Source organism: Zootoca vivipara, chromosome 1 (genome assembly GCF_965207765.1).
Source record: "Zootoca vivipara chromosome 1, rZooViv2.hap1.1, whole genome shotgun sequence".
Taxonomy (NCBI): domain Eukaryota; kingdom Metazoa; phylum Chordata; class Lepidosauria; order Squamata; family Lacertidae; genus Zootoca; species Zootoca vivipara.
In genome coordinates, this window is record NC_142582.1 from 17,812,348 (window position 1) to 17,827,209 (window position 14,862).

The 14,862-nt window shown below is 49.8% G+C and overlaps 1 protein-coding gene across 2 annotated transcripts in view; it reads left to right on the top strand.

Annotated features, from left to right (window-relative positions):
- Positions 1-4,960: 4,960 nt before the first annotated feature.
- Positions 4,961-14,862, top strand: part of GAD1 (glutamate decarboxylase 1) — a 53,472-nt gene continuing 43,570 nt past the window's right edge. The window contains exons 1-3 of one of the 2 annotated variants that reach the window (XM_035135577.3): positions 4,961-5,093; positions 7,276-7,432; positions 12,260-12,322. In XM_035135577.3, coding sequence (XP_034991468.1) covers positions 7,360-7,432; positions 12,260-12,322 — 136 coding nt within the window. In that variant the 5' untranslated portion in view covers positions 4,961-5,093; positions 7,276-7,359. Of the gene's footprint in view, positions 5,094-5,350; positions 5,610-7,275; positions 7,433-12,259; positions 12,323-14,862 lie in introns of those variants that run through there. The other variant, XM_035135569.3, reaches the window with a different exon arrangement.

A 14,862-nucleotide genomic window follows, 5' to 3' on the forward strand; every position in this document is an offset into this window, starting at 1 on the left:
AGGCCAAAAACATCTGGAGGGCCAAGTTTGAGGAAGCCTAGTCTATTAGCATTAAATGAGTCCTCTTCCCATCTCAGTGTAGCGGTGCTCTGCATACAATGCTGTATAATATAATCTGTTTATGAAGGCACTGATAAACCACAGCGTATTTTTGGTAGATTGGATTTTCTTTTTTTCCTCCCTTCCCTAGATAGGTTGGGTACAATAATTCTGAAGCGGGTCTGTTCTTAGCCCGTTCTTCGATTCCAATTAGACATTGCAGTTCTCGGCCTGTAAGAGCTTTATATGTTGTTGTATAGCAGTAACAGCTGGAAAGCTAGGAGGTAACTCTAGATTATAGGCCTGGTCTTCTGGGACAGTATGATCCCAGTGCACTCATTATTGCCAAATTGCCAATGTAGAAACCTCATCAGGCCACAGATCGGACTTGCCTACAGGAGCAGCACCATGCACAGGTAAGGAACCATCTAATTAACTACAAGTATTTCCACTGCCATCATCTTATAAATGTGTACTTAATTTTAGAAAAAGAATGTTCAGATTTAAAACATAAGGGTACTTAAGATCAGCTCTGAGATTGGCACTTTTAAATTGGCATGGCGTTCTTTGCATTATCATTGTGCCAGAAGTAGTTTTCAAATAAAAATGTCTATTTTTACTTCTTTGACTGTAAGATCAGCATGGGATCTAGAGGCCTGGTGAAGTATCCTGTAATTTTTCTTGAAATACCACAAATCCACCAGTAAAGTTCCTATAGTTCCATAAAACTAAAATTTATCAACCATGCTGTTCTTTTATAATTCTGGAGGTGCTGCTTATACTTGTTAAGGAAATAGATGTCATTGTGCTCAATGTATTTGTACATGGGTAACAAATATTCTTAAGAAATAAGTTATAGCAACTACTAGAGGGAATGCTTGTTCCCTCCATACAAGTGCTGAATATCAAGAGAGCTCAATTGTATGAGGAAATATTAAACGTAAAGGGTAAAGGGACCCCTGACCGTTAGGTCCAGTCACAGACGACTCTGGGGTTGCAGCGCCCATCTCACTTTACTGGCTGAGGGAGCTGGTGTACAGCTTTTGGGTCATGTGGCCAGCATGACTAAGCCGCTTCTGGCGAACCAGAGCAGCACAAGGAAACACCGTTTACCTTCCCGCCAGAGCGGTACCTATTTATCTACTTGCACTTTGACGTGCTTTCGAACTGCTAGGTTGGCAGGAGCAGGGACCAAGCAACGGGAGCTCACCCCATCATGGGGAATCGAACCACCGACTACCTGATCGGCAAGCCCTAGGCTCTGTGGTTTAGACCACAGATTATTAGGCCCAGACTATTACTTTCTTCTTGAGTAAAAAGTAAATTTAAAATATTTAGTCGTCATCGTTGTCCTGTAGGAGCGACTTTGAAACATTTTTCAGGGAAAGGGGGTGGGGTGGGGTGGACTCCAAGTTTCCTTTCCTCACTGCAGTACTTAAGGTAAGCCCCCATACTACTTAAAGGATCCTTGAGGGTTAGAATTGGGATTGTATTGAACTTGAAATGTAGACTTGTCCCTGGAGAGCATGTGTACCAACTCTCAGTTGTGGCATCTTGATAGCCAAGAGAGATACCATGTTAAACAAACAGAAGGGTGAATAAATGCATCGATGGATTAAGCCATTGAGGATTACCAAGAGGGGTGAGGGGCAAGGTGTCAGGGAGCTTGGTGCAGAGTGGGAGCAGAGATTGGCTCCACCACTGTGCACACCCGCTGCTGAGTTCCCTGCGCCTCTCCCATCTTGCAGAAACAGTGATGACACTTGGAATCGGGAAGACAGCTGAGGAATCCTAACATGCTTTGCCAGCCCCTCCTGGATTAACCTACCTCACAGAATTGCTGTGAGGGCAAGGAGGGATGCCAAATGCTCTGTCTTGAGCTTCTTGGAGAAAGGGTGGAATAGAAATCCAACGTAATGAAAAAATAAAATAAAAAAGCAGCAGGAAAGAGGAACCCAAAAGTTGCTACATTTGGTGCAGCTTCAATGATACCCTGTTATTCTGTGGTGTTTCAAGGTCTTACCACTGGATGAGTAAACAGGCGGCATTGGTGAGAGAGGGCTGGGAAGGTTTTTTCAACAGGTGCATGTAGTGGCGGCTGTTGGAACAGATAGTTGCTACTAGAGCATTTTTACCATATGGAGCCCATACGTGCAAGATCCATGTGTTAACTTATTTCAATATGCCAGCAATTGCTATTCTCAACCCTTGCTTCAGTGTAAATAGGCAGGGTCAGAAGGTTATCACTACTCCAATCAGTAATTATTGTGTGCTAAGCCTGATGCCTTTTGCAGCGTGTGACAGTTGAGAGGTCATTATGGATGCATTCATGTTGGGGGAAATGTCAAACTCGACATAACATTTATAGGACCACATAGTCCTGATGCATATTTATATTGACATAATGGGGCCTTGGTGTCTGTACAAGGTGTTCAGGTGATTCAAGTGCCTGAATCTGAGAGGCATCACTCTCTAGCAATAAGAAATGTGATGTTTCAAATTGGTTGAAGACCTTACGTATTGCAAATTTCTGAACAGTAATTAAATATTTACAGTAAGTTCACAATCTGATATTGAGATATAGCGCCACCTGGGGGAAAGCTCATGTCTCAGAAAACACTTTTTAAAAAATGGTATTTCTTATATAATGGGTGTATAATAGTTCTGTTGGTTTTAAGTCCCACTTTTTATTTATTGTGGATTATGCTGAAATCTGTTTCAGCAAGAGTGCTTTGCTTTAAACTGTTGTTTATGAAAAGTGATTTGTAATTACCAATAGCATTTCTGGGTGTTTCATTTTCATAATAATCGTTTGTTTTGGGAGACCCATAATTGAGGATATTATTTGCATAAGCTGCTGTGGCTTTCCCTAGACATTTACTCAGAAGTTCAAAGCTCCTGCAGAATCAAATGCCGCCATTCACATCTAAGAACTGCTTTCTTAATGCTTGCTCCTCCTTAAGTCTGCGAGTACTCTAGCCAAAGTGTCATGTGTTTATCCTGGACAAAAATAAAATTATCATTAATAATTACTTCTTAAAAAAAATACATTGTAACATTGTTTAATGTCCCATTCCTGCCATGGTTAAAAGAGAAATAAATCTGGAAGGGGGCGTCAGCCTTCAGTTGGGAGCAGTTTGGGGATCTTAGATATGTTGTTTAGTATGCTAGTGAGTGAAGACCTTGATAAGAAGGTGTCTCTCAGTGCTCTGAGCACAACCCCTGGTTTCGAAGGACCAGCTGCCACCATGTGGGGCGCTTTCCATCCGCAAATGCATTAGTATTTAACGGGCATTCCTTGTGGCGGTGTCTGCAATGCTTCTCTGGCCGTGGCCTATTTCTTTTTTTTCCTATCCATGAGGTCTGACGTCCAAAGAGGACATCCCTCCCATAATGGACCCTTGTGACAAACTGTGACATTTTACCGCGGGCCTAAGTAATAAATGTCCAGTGAGAGAAGGCCCTTGGGTTGGATCAACACCGCTTTTGCAAAAGGTTAAGCACTCGCTGCCTCCTCCTTCGTCTCAAACCCCCTTTTCCATGGAGTTGCTTTCATTTTTTTTCCTTCGGCAAATCAGCGTCGCTTTGGTTACCCAGACCTCCGTTGCGCTAAGTGCTGCTGTCCGACGTGCTGAATCGATGGCTCACGGTGCACGAGCCCGCCCTGCATCTTTCGGAACAATAGCCTGCTGTGAGCCATACGGTGGCCATTATCTTTGGGTGCCTGCCGCGGAATGAACGTCAGGGGATCGGCTTATTTGCTTTCTTTTTTCCTTATAAGAGAGGAATGTTTGATAAAATAAATCATCGTTTGATTTGTATAAGTACCGTAGGGCTCAGTATTGCGAGAGCACACTTGCTACATGGCATATGCTAGCGAGAACCTGTCGTAACACACATCACGCAGGTGGTAGGATTCTATCTTGGTGTTAAGCTCCAGGTTGGGTGCGAGGGCACCCTGAAATTATGAATACACAGGTTTGTGTAGCGGAAGACTACCTTTGACACACAAAAAAGCATTATATGTAATATGTACAGTACTTGGGATAGGGCTCCAAGTGCTCAGACATTTCTCCTGTACCGCAAAGTGTATTCAGATGGGCAGGCTACAAATCATAAAATTAATATTATTGTTGTTGTTGTCTTGCCTCAGTTCTGCAGACCTCCCAGTGAAGGTGGTAACTTCGTTTTCACGAAGGAGTCTTTCAGAAAGGAGATATGGCTGACACCTTTACACAGTGTTGCTGTTTGGCCTCTGGTAGAAATCTTTCACGCCCATAGCACGCGCGCGCGTGTGTGTGTGTCCCCACAACATTGTGTATTTTCCCTTAGACAGGCGCTTGTTTCTTCATCTGGTTAGTTGCTTTCTAGCGCTCGAGATAAAACGTCCTTCATGTATTGGCAGAAAGTGGAATATTTTAAAACATTTATTAAAGCTCCGGATGCTATTGGGGGACACAGGCTTCTCTTCTCCCCTTCAATTTTATTTTTTAGCGAATGGGTGCAGTAAAGAAACTGAGTTTGATATGCGTGAGTGTGTTGCTAAATCGGAGTCCTCTAACAACAAAGCGGCTTTGTAAACGGACTAGATGCAGAGCAATCCCGTCTTTGATTCCTTGGTGCCCCCCAGTGGACAATTCCAAAATAATTATTCAAGCTTTGGATTCCCGCCCCCTTCGTAGACGGCAATAAATGGACGGTGGGCTTTACAAAAATTCTCTAAGCTCCTCCAAATGAATTGAGAAGGGAAGACACCCCCCATCCTTCTTTTTAAGACGATTGTTCAACAGTACGACCAACATGTTCCGAGCGTTAATAAGGTTGCTATCAGAGAGAAGCGACCATCAACCCAAATTAGGATTGAGCAGGTGGCTTTTAAAGAGCGAACTTTTATAAATAAGTCTCGTTGGAGAGAGGATGGCAATACTCCCTGGTGGAATTAGGAATGCAAGGCTCTGTGTGGCGTGGCGTGGTCTGATCTGGACCCGTGAAGATCACGCGAACACCTTGGTCTGAACAGGCAAGCAGCCTCTCTTTGCAGCAATCGGAGTGCGGTAAGTATGCGCACAGAATCCCTTCTCGGGTCAGCCGTGATCTGGATTCAGAATCAAGGTGCAAAACCACACGCGCTCGTTCCCCGCCGCTCTTCCTTGGGGGAACCGCCTGCACACCTGCGAGTGAATCACGCTTGCTTGGGAAGGCGCAACGCTTGGAGGCGCGTGATTCCTCTCCGTCTCTCTCTCTCTTGCACTCCCTCTCTCGCCGCCTTAGTCAACACCCGCACTCCTGCCCTCCCAAACTCCAGCTCTTTGGCTTCCCATCTTGGTGAAAACGAGTTGGAGGAGCTGGAAGAGCAGTGACTCATGCCTGCGTCGCAACAGATCAGATTTTTTTTTTAAGCGAATCTCAAGTATTGGTGGGGCGCTAAGGTCATCTCGAATTAAATGCCAGGGAAGCCATTGATATTCCGACGTCGTTCGTGGCGGAGTTTATAAACGGCGAAGTCCTTCCAAAACGGAAGATTTCTCTATCCTCCGCCGTTTGGGTTCCTGGAGTTGGAGCCTGGGTTGGTAAGTCTCTCTGATTTATTTTATTTATTTTTTCCTAACGAAAAAGAACTCGCCCCTCCGTTCTTGGGTTCCCGGAGGATTTTGGAGGCTTTCTTTCGAGACGGTAGGGCTGTCTCTGTACTTGAGGAAAAGATATTCGGTATTGGAAGGCTGATGTTTACGAGGAATAACCTGTTACTTCACTTTCCACCTTAGCCCAGGACGTATCCCCCACCTCTCTCTCTCTCTCTCTCTCTCTCTCTCTCTCTCTCTCTCTCTCTCTCTCTCTCTCTCTCTCTCTCTCTCTCTCTCTCTCTCTCTCTCTCGTTCTTTCTCTACCTCCTGAGGTTCAGGTTTGTGACTCGAAATTAAACGCGTGTAGACAGGATGCAATCCTTCACCCCGCTGACCCAACCCCCCCCCGGGTGCACTTTATTTACGATAACTTTTTTCGTTTGGCGAAGATGCCACAGTGACAGGTGGCGTTAAATCTTGACCAGACTTAAACCTATTTCCCGTGAGCTTAGATTTTGATTTTTAAAAATCATTATTATTAAATAACGTGGACCAAACAGCTTTGAACTCCAAACTCCCGAATGGGGTTGAGATCATGTATTGATCGATCCGCTGCTACCTGACGACCAATGAACATCCGGAAGAGGGTTACTGGACGCGGAACGAAATGTATTCCCAAAGCAGCGCAAAGAACACGCGTGGAGAGAGATAGCCCCAGGAAGGCCAGCCACTGTACTCCGTAGAACATCTCAGTTTTCTTTCATTCTTTCATTAATTAATTCATTCATTCATTGTATAATTTGAAAACCGAAATGTTGGGCATTTTAACTGCGTGGAGCTTAAGTGCCATTCTGGTTCGTTTGTGCGCATTCAGAGGCGCAAGTTGCCCTATAAGATAGATCGGCTTGGCTGTTCCTTTCCCGCAACATTTGCCCCCAATATTCGCCTCTCCCGACATCGTTTCGTTTGCCTTTCGCAAACCCGGGAAGGGAGAAGGCACCCCGGGGACTACCGCCGGGATCGCTCGGAGATCTTTCTTCCTCATCCATCGCCGGTCTCTTCCACTCCCGACGTGTTTCTCCGCTTCCCCATTCGCCTCGAGCCGTCGCCTCCTTCGCTGCCCATTGAGCAAGAAGGGGCGTCGAGTGAGTGGCCGGCGGCAGCCATCCTCCTCCTCTTCCTCCTCCCACCTGCTCTTCTCCTCCGCCGCTTTGCTTCCAGGGGCGAAGACGAAGGGTGCTCGTCAGCCCCGTCCAGACATTTCCCCCGCTCGCCAGCCAGCCAGCCAGCGAGCGCTGCCTTATAAAAACCAACGAGGTGTCGTCGCCTCCAGCCATTTCTCCAGCCACGTTGCTTTGTCTGAGGAGAAGAGGCGGGCGAGAGATCCGCGCACCTCCGAGAAAGAAAGGGATCCTTCTTCTTCTCCTCTCCCCGCTGGAGGTGCAACAAGGTCCCTTTTGTGTGCATGCCCTGCCCCCTCCCCACCTCCGACGGCCTGCGACTTGGCGCCCAGTTTAATGGCTTATTGTCGCGCCTTGGCCGAAGCGAGAGGAAAGAGAGGGGGCGGGGGGTGACCGAGAGTCACATCCCGAAACACACACACACACACACACACACACACACACACACACACACACACACTCTCTAAACCCGCCTTTCTCTTCCCTTGCAGTAAATCATTCTGCTGGGATCCGAGGAAGGCTAACGCCAAGAAGAAGCAGCAGCCCGGGATCCAAGGGCTTTGCCTCAGCACCTCATGGCGACCTCGGACCCGTCGTCCTCGTCCAACACGGCTCCGGATCCCAATCCGAGCAACTTGCGACCCACAAGTAGGTCTCGCCTTCCCGTTTCGCGCCGCCTTCGTTTGCTGCCTGCTGCTGCCGGGGTTGTGGTGGTGGCACCGGCACGCGTCGCCGTCGTCGTCCTTTTTCGGAGGGGGGTGGTGGCTTCACCGCAAAATTCGACATTCACCACAAAACCACCGCGACGAAGACGACCAACATGGAAGCTCTCCTTCGAACGAGAAACCCCTTTCCCTCCACCACTACCCCACCCAGAAAAAGAAAAGCACGAGTTCAGGCCGAAACCGTGGGGTGGTGGGCGTGGGTTCGGCTTGGGGAAAAACAAAGGAGCCGAGGAATATGGGACCATTGCTACAAAAACGAGAGAAGGGGTGGCAAGGTGGGGAGGAAAGACCCTGTTCGCTGACGAGGACTTTGTACGTGGATGCTGGAGCGGGGCGTGAGGGGCGGGTCGGGGTCTCCGACCGTTTTTCGGGCTGACAGACCCGGCCGGCGCCAAGTTCCACCAGTGGTTTCTGACGCGCGACGCGAGTCTCTTCCCTTCCCGCCGTTTCTTTTTCCCGAGGGAAGCTCTGATCCAGGGAGGCTTTGGGGACCCATGGAAGCTATTCGAGAGGCTCCCCCCATTCCTTGTCCCCAATTGCCCCGTGTTTTGCCTGGAGTTATTAAGGTGTGAGTCGGAAGGGGAGGGCACGAAGGAGCCGGGTTTATAGCTTTCGGCTAGACAGACATTCGGCAACCCTGCGGAGAGGGGGGGGGAGGCGGGAGGAGGGGGCGCGGCGGCTTGAAATACCGGTAAGCCTGGACGACATAATCACCCCAAACGGGGAGGGCGATAAATGGAAAGAGTAAATGGAAGCTTGGAAAGCACCGGGAAAGCAGGGAAGGGGTTTGTGAAGCATGGGCATCCCGTCATTATTGGGCCACATGAGGGGAGGCGAAACCCACTTGCCGAAAAAAGCTTTTTTTGTGGCGGCCTGGCGCCTGTTTGTTTGTGTTTGTGTGGTGTTTTTCTTTCCTCTCGCCTCCGAGCTGTCAAGCGGTCAAAGGCTCGCCTAATTGTTTCAAGGCTCTTCTGCGTTTAAAGGAAACCCGTGGCGGGCTTTTATGGGGGGTGGGGTGGGAGACACGACAAAAGAAGGGGCGAGGCGAGCGCGGTGTTGTGTACGTGATGCGTGTATGTATGCGTGTGTTGTGTATCTTCTCAGGAAGAATCCCCTCTCCCTCCGCGACCATTTCAAGGAATGCGGCCTCCTGTCAGGCTCGCTCAGCAGGGAGCAGCGCGGGCTGCGCGCCGTCTTCCCGCGCTCGCGCGTCCATTGCCCATTGTTTCCCGACGGCGCGCGCGCGCGCGCTCCCTCTCTCTCTCCCGCCTCCTAGTCCGGCCGTGAGCGCGCGCGCGCGTGTGATTGAGGGGAGGGATGGAAGAGGTGGTGTGTGTGGTGTGCGTGTCCCTTCTGGTCCTCTTCTGGTCATGCTCCACCTCGCCTTCCCCTGCCTGAGGCGGCGGGGCAGCGAGCGAGGCCGCCTTAAACTCCTGTCAGAGCTGCTTCCCCTGCCTGCCACTCTTCGGTCCCGCCCTCCCTTTCGGCTCCCCGGCGCCCTGTCCTTCGTCCTCTCTGGCTGTCCTTCTTAGGCAGCCGGGCGGCGGCCTCCTCCCTTTCACCTGAGGCGACCTTCTCCCGCTGCCTCCTCGTCGTCCTTGCGCCTTTCCAGCCCGCTGACCCGCTCGAAGGGCTCTCCACCCGCGCCATTTGTCTTCTTCCCGTTCTCTTTCCCGCCCTCCTCTTGCCTAGCCGCTTTTTGCTCCCCTTCCCTGCGCGTTTTCCTCTCTGCCTCCTTTTCTTCCCCTGCCTGGACGGCTCCAGTTCGATCACCACGCACCACCACCACAACCTCCTTTTTTTTTTTTGCCACCCATTCCCCCGCCCCCTCAGCAAGCATCGCTCCAACTCTTAAGCTTAGAATCTCCCCACCTTCCACCCCTTCAAATGCGCTCTCTACCCCGCCACCATTTCTCTGGGCGCGCCTTCTCGCGCCCGCCTTCCTGCCTCTTCTCGTCCTCCCAGCCAGAGCGCCCCCTACAGGCGCGTTTTTTAAAAAGCGTGGAAGGGGTGGTAGTAAAGGCGCAAGACCCAGCGCGCACTGCGGGCGGAGCCAAAGCCCCGCCTTTTCATTTAGATATTTCTGTCATTTTTTCCCAAGGGGCAGCTCGCGCTGGGGGAGCAGGAGCTGTCCTCTCCGACTTGCCGGTTTCGAGACTGTGGTTGCATCCATGCTCGAAAGGAAATGAGCTCCTCCACGAATGCAACGAACACCTGCTTTCAAGGGGGGTGAATCGCATGGAAAGCCTGGTGATCTTTCTTGAAAGGAAGTTCCGTTGGAACCAGGGAGTCCCGAAAGGAACACGGTTAAGATGCAGCTACTAAGGCCATAAATCTGAACTCCGGAGCAGTTACCCACTTTAGTACTGGGACCTAAAACAATGGTCAAGTAATACACTGCTAGCTAGAACCTTTATTCTCCCTCCTTCTTTCCTGCGTCCCCATAGCTGCCAAGTTATCCCTTTTTTACAGGGATTTTCCCTTATGCTGAATAGGCTTCCTCGCGAGAAAAGGGAAAACTTGGCAGCTATGCGTCCCTCAGTCTAGCACTGGCTTTACTACAGGCCCAGCTTTTGGTCCCTTGGAGAAATGGGGTGTGTTTGTTTCCACAATTCTATGATGCAGGGTTTTAACTCCACCCACCACCTTTTGCTTATTTATATATTTATTGGCAATCGAAATTTTCTGTTTCCTCCCCCCACCCCACGCCATTAATTGCTTCGGATGGGTTCCTCCATTTCCCCTTCTTGCTAATATCTTCCAGGAGTAGTGGGGGTGGGGTGGGGAGAAGCACACTGGAAATCCACTTATGAATTTCGAGTTGAATTTCACACAAATACACGGCAGGCAGGCAAGCTAGTGGTCTTCTTCAGGCATTGCCAGTATCCGTGCTTTGGGACAGGCAGCTTAGGTTTCATTTAGGCCGCCTCCTGAATAATGCACGCATACCCTTTAAACTTGAAAACATGTTTTATAATGCCGCTAGCGCTTTAGAGTTCAAAGAGTCAGAATAAAATACGCTTTTCCTTCTGGGTTACATTCACACGGTGTCCTTTCTTAGGATCCGGTTTGGTCATTGGCAGAGCCGCAATTATTGGGCATTAGAAGCCATCACCCCCCTGAGTTCAGTGGGGCTTACTACTGTAATCCTTAACACCACGGCAAAGCTGTTTCCAATTCTCCCGGCCTCTTGAAGTCTCTCGGCCCGCGGGGGCTTTGATGGTTGACAATCAGTTAGCTTTCTGCTTCCTTCCTCCTGCGATTTGTTTGTGGGGTGTGTGTTGTTGTTGTTTGTTTGTGTTTGTTTGTTTTATCTCTTCCCTACTTTACCCCTTTCTATTTGCCTTCTCTCGTTTCAGTTAGCGCCCCCAAACTAACTCACACTTGGTAAACCTGACTGAAGGTCGTTGCCGCCTCTCGCACTTTCAGCACCGCCTGAGATGGACAGCGCAATGCGTGTTCCAACTGCCTGATAGGGGTTGCTGGCAGTATGAATGGGGTTGTCTCGGAAAATGGGGAGCAGGAGGACGTGAGGGGCCTTTCAATTTGTCTCCCTGACTCGTCATTCCGGCTGCAACCTAGTCATGCAAGTCTGATCATCTAGTCAAATACTATTTTTCACCCAATTAATTCCTGAACTCTTCCGTGACCCCATTTCATGCCAGTTTATTTTAAGCTGCCACTTTCTTGGAGCCGTGCCAATAAATTATTAGGAGATAGTCAGGTCTCTCCTCCAGCTGCTTTGTCTCTTCCCTTCTTCCGGGTGGTACCTACCGTATACTGCCAGCGACTCGCCTGCGCGCTCAACCTGCTATTCCCTCCCACCCACCACCCCACCTCGTAATTCCTTCATTGGCCCCAAAGGCTCCCTTAAAAGGAGAGCGTGCTCGACTTTGTTATAAGACCACGGAAATCACAAACTGGAGGCTTGATGGGGAACCTGGAATAGCAGGAAGCTGGGGGAGGTGGGGCGGCGGCTGCATGAGGTTTCTTTCCGTTGTCTATCGGGGCTGCGACTAGACAACAAAGATTTTGTTGTGCTCGTACCAGATATCACAGGGGAGGTGAAACTATGTCTTTCTTTGGACCAACGACTGCAAGTCTCCCAATCCTTGCGTTGACCTGGAGACTTTAACGTAAAGCACACACCTGTGCGAAAAGATGCAGGTAGCCACGCTGAGAATGGAGGCCTGCCATTTTCTTCCACCAGCACTCACATTCTTACCGGAGGCATTCTTAATGATCCCAAAGACGTTTCGTTTTAGAGTTAAGCCTTCTAGCTGTCATGAGGTTAGAAAACAGAAAGATAAAATGCGTTCAGCTTAGAGCAGTCCCTGTCCTGGGTAAGTCTTCGCTCCCACGAGCGACGCCTCTCCAATAACCCCTTCTAGGACAGTGGAGGAGGCAAAGCGCACCCTGCTTATGGCCGGCTAAAACTCTTTGCCCATTCACCTTTAGAGTGAGATCTGCTGCAATAAGGTAAATTAAGATTGAGATGCCAGTGTAATTGCCGTCCCCCATTACCCCCAAATCGCCAGTGCGATCAGTCAGTCACCTTTTGTGGCCCGCTCTATCTTTTGTCTAGCAGAACATTATGGTCCGCTAGTGGGGCTGTTAAATATTTCGTTTGCGTTCTGAGAGCTGCAGGTCGGCCGCTCCTTCGAAGCACAGGTAGCAGCTGGGGATTGCAAAGTAGGCTGTGCCGCTCATTTCCACGGCCATAAAAACCTCTTGTCTCTGTTCCTTTCAGCTTATGACACCTGGTGTGGTGTGGCTCATGGCTGCACGAAGAAAATCGGGCTGAAGATATGTGGTAAGTGAAAAGATGCGCGCGCAAAAAAATCGTGTAGCTCTGGTCATTTTCTCTCTGTGTGTGCCTGTGCCTGCCTCTCTTTCTCTTTCCTTCTCTCTCTCTCTCTCACCTCCTTCCCTCCCTCAGGCTTTGTCTTGAATCCATAATCATCACCGAAGCCTTTTTATCACTTGCTTAAACCCATCATCACTCCCTTTCTGAAGCAACTGGGTTGGCCAACCAGAGAAAAAGTAGGCCACAAGTAGGGAACGAACCCGCAAAGAAACGTTTCTCCTCCCCTCTTCCTCCTCCCACGGAGAAGTGTGACGAGGCAACCATCAGCAATACCCCAAATTCGTTTTCAAGGAGGTGGTGGGATGGGCGGGCTGTGTGTCTGTGTAGGAGCGAAATTGGCGCGTCTCTCTAGTCCTGTGCTAAAGGCTCTTGCGCCACCTACTGTCCGACGCAAGCACAGACCATGAGCAGCCTGGGCAAAGCGCAGCTGGAGGTAGAATTTACCGGTTCTCCATTAAATTGACCTACTGGTGCTAGAAAACAACAACTGATCTGGGGCTGCTGGAAATACACCACAGGCTTCCCCCCCCCCCAGGGCGTTTGAAGCGAGATGGGCGTTTAGCAGATGGATAGCGCTACACCTGTGTGCATTTGCAAGAGGTCCCTTGGACTGGAGACCCCCTGCCCAAAAAGGACTGCAGGTCCTTTTGCGCGTGCGATGCAGCTGGTAGATTAAAGAGGGCTAGCTTTAGGAAGAAGGCATCTCCACGATTCTGCTCCTCCTGCCAACCTCAAAGGGGGTAACTCCTCCTGAAGCCTCCGAGTATCCAGCTCCGTCCGGCGACCCTGTGAAACGGGGGCCGTCGAGGAAGGCTGGGGAAGGGGGTGTGGTGGCGGCGGCGGCGACGCGCAAGACCGAAGGCGAGAGCGAGCAGCAGGAGGAAGGGAGCGCTGCCAGGCAGCGAGTTGGGGCTGCTTTGCCACATCTCACTGTCTGAAATTTTTCAACCTTATCGGCCCAGAAAATACGGATCTCCTGGGGGAGAAAGATTAACGAGAGCCTTTTTAAAGAGCCATTCGTCAGGCTGCTGCGTCCGGGAGATAGGAGGCTGGCAGCCAGTCAGCGCTCGGGTGTCTTGAAGTGAAGGGAGGAGGAAGGCGAGCAAATAATATGCCGTCAGATTGCACCCGCTACAGCAAGAGATTCATTTGCGGATAACGAGACTGTCTGCCTCTCTTTAGATTTCTTTATAACGCCTAGGAAAGGGGGGGAAGGGACGCCTAAACGCAGACAAATCTTGGTCCACGTTTTGCTTTTGGAGGTTTTAAATGCATTTAACAATAGCCCGGTCCCGGTCTTGTGTGCGCTTGCTCGTTAGAAAACCCCACTGAGCTCCATGGGGTTTACTCCCAGGAAAACACGCGCAAACACCCGGCCTTTCAACGGAAGCCCTTTGCGCGCTTATTTTGGAGTAAGGCTCGGGTTAGGGACTTGCTTCTTGGGTAAACACACATAGGATCAGGCTGAGAAAGAAGCGCTTTCATCAGATCACGTGGGGGGGTGCTCTTAAGCATGCACGCGCATGCACCACGCAAGCACTCAGTCACACGTTTTTCACTAATATTTCAGCATGTCAGAGGGTGGTGGTGTATTTTAAATACGAAGGAAACACACGGGAGTTTGGAGTCCGAATTAAGGCTCGTCTGAAAAGCACCAGCGCCAAGCTTGCTTTAACGCTTCCAGACCCGGCAGAGGTTGCCTTGGAGCCGAAGCAAGGACTGCTATTAACTCCTTCCTCTTCTATAAATAGCTCCTGATCTGGGCTTAATGGGCCGCTTCCTTGCTGGTCCCTTCAGTGACTGGAGCAGCGAGGGGTTTTTTTCATCATCATTTTAATTTAGCCCGGCAAGCAGAACTGATAAAGTAACGCGCCGCTGCCTCTGGTTGCTAGACTACCGGGGTTTATGAAGGGGCAACCCTTCTGCTGCCAGTAAACAAATACAGACCGCTGGAAATACTGCTTGCTCTCCCAACGACCGTTCTCAGTGCTGCACGGTGGGCAACAGCGCGATCCCCCAAACCGGTCGAGCTGTTAAAGGCTAAATGGCTTTAAATCCAGACCTGCAGCGTATACAGTAGAACGTTTTGGACTGAGCCGCAAAGTCCAGCTGGTGGTTTAGAGCAGTTAGTCTTTAAGGTGTCCCAAGACTCGTTTGGTGGTAGTGTTTTGTAGCCTGCGTTTCTTTATTATTTTTGCTTGGGGGTGGGTTGAGCGCGCCTGCATTTCTAAGCTGCTTTAGAAATTTTAAACAACGGGACCTCCTTATGCTGCAGCCATTTGATCGCTATTAGATTTGTTCGTTGGTTTCAGGCTTCCCTATGAGGAAAGGGCAGGTTGGGGTGTGCGCAGATTAGTTAGATCCACTTTAATTCTTTCCATATTAAACTCAAAAGAGTCTTTTTCTCACAGTTGGGAATCAAATTTTCATCGTGTGTGTGTGTATGTAAATACCTTCGTTGCGTCTGGCGTTTCCAAACGTCGCCG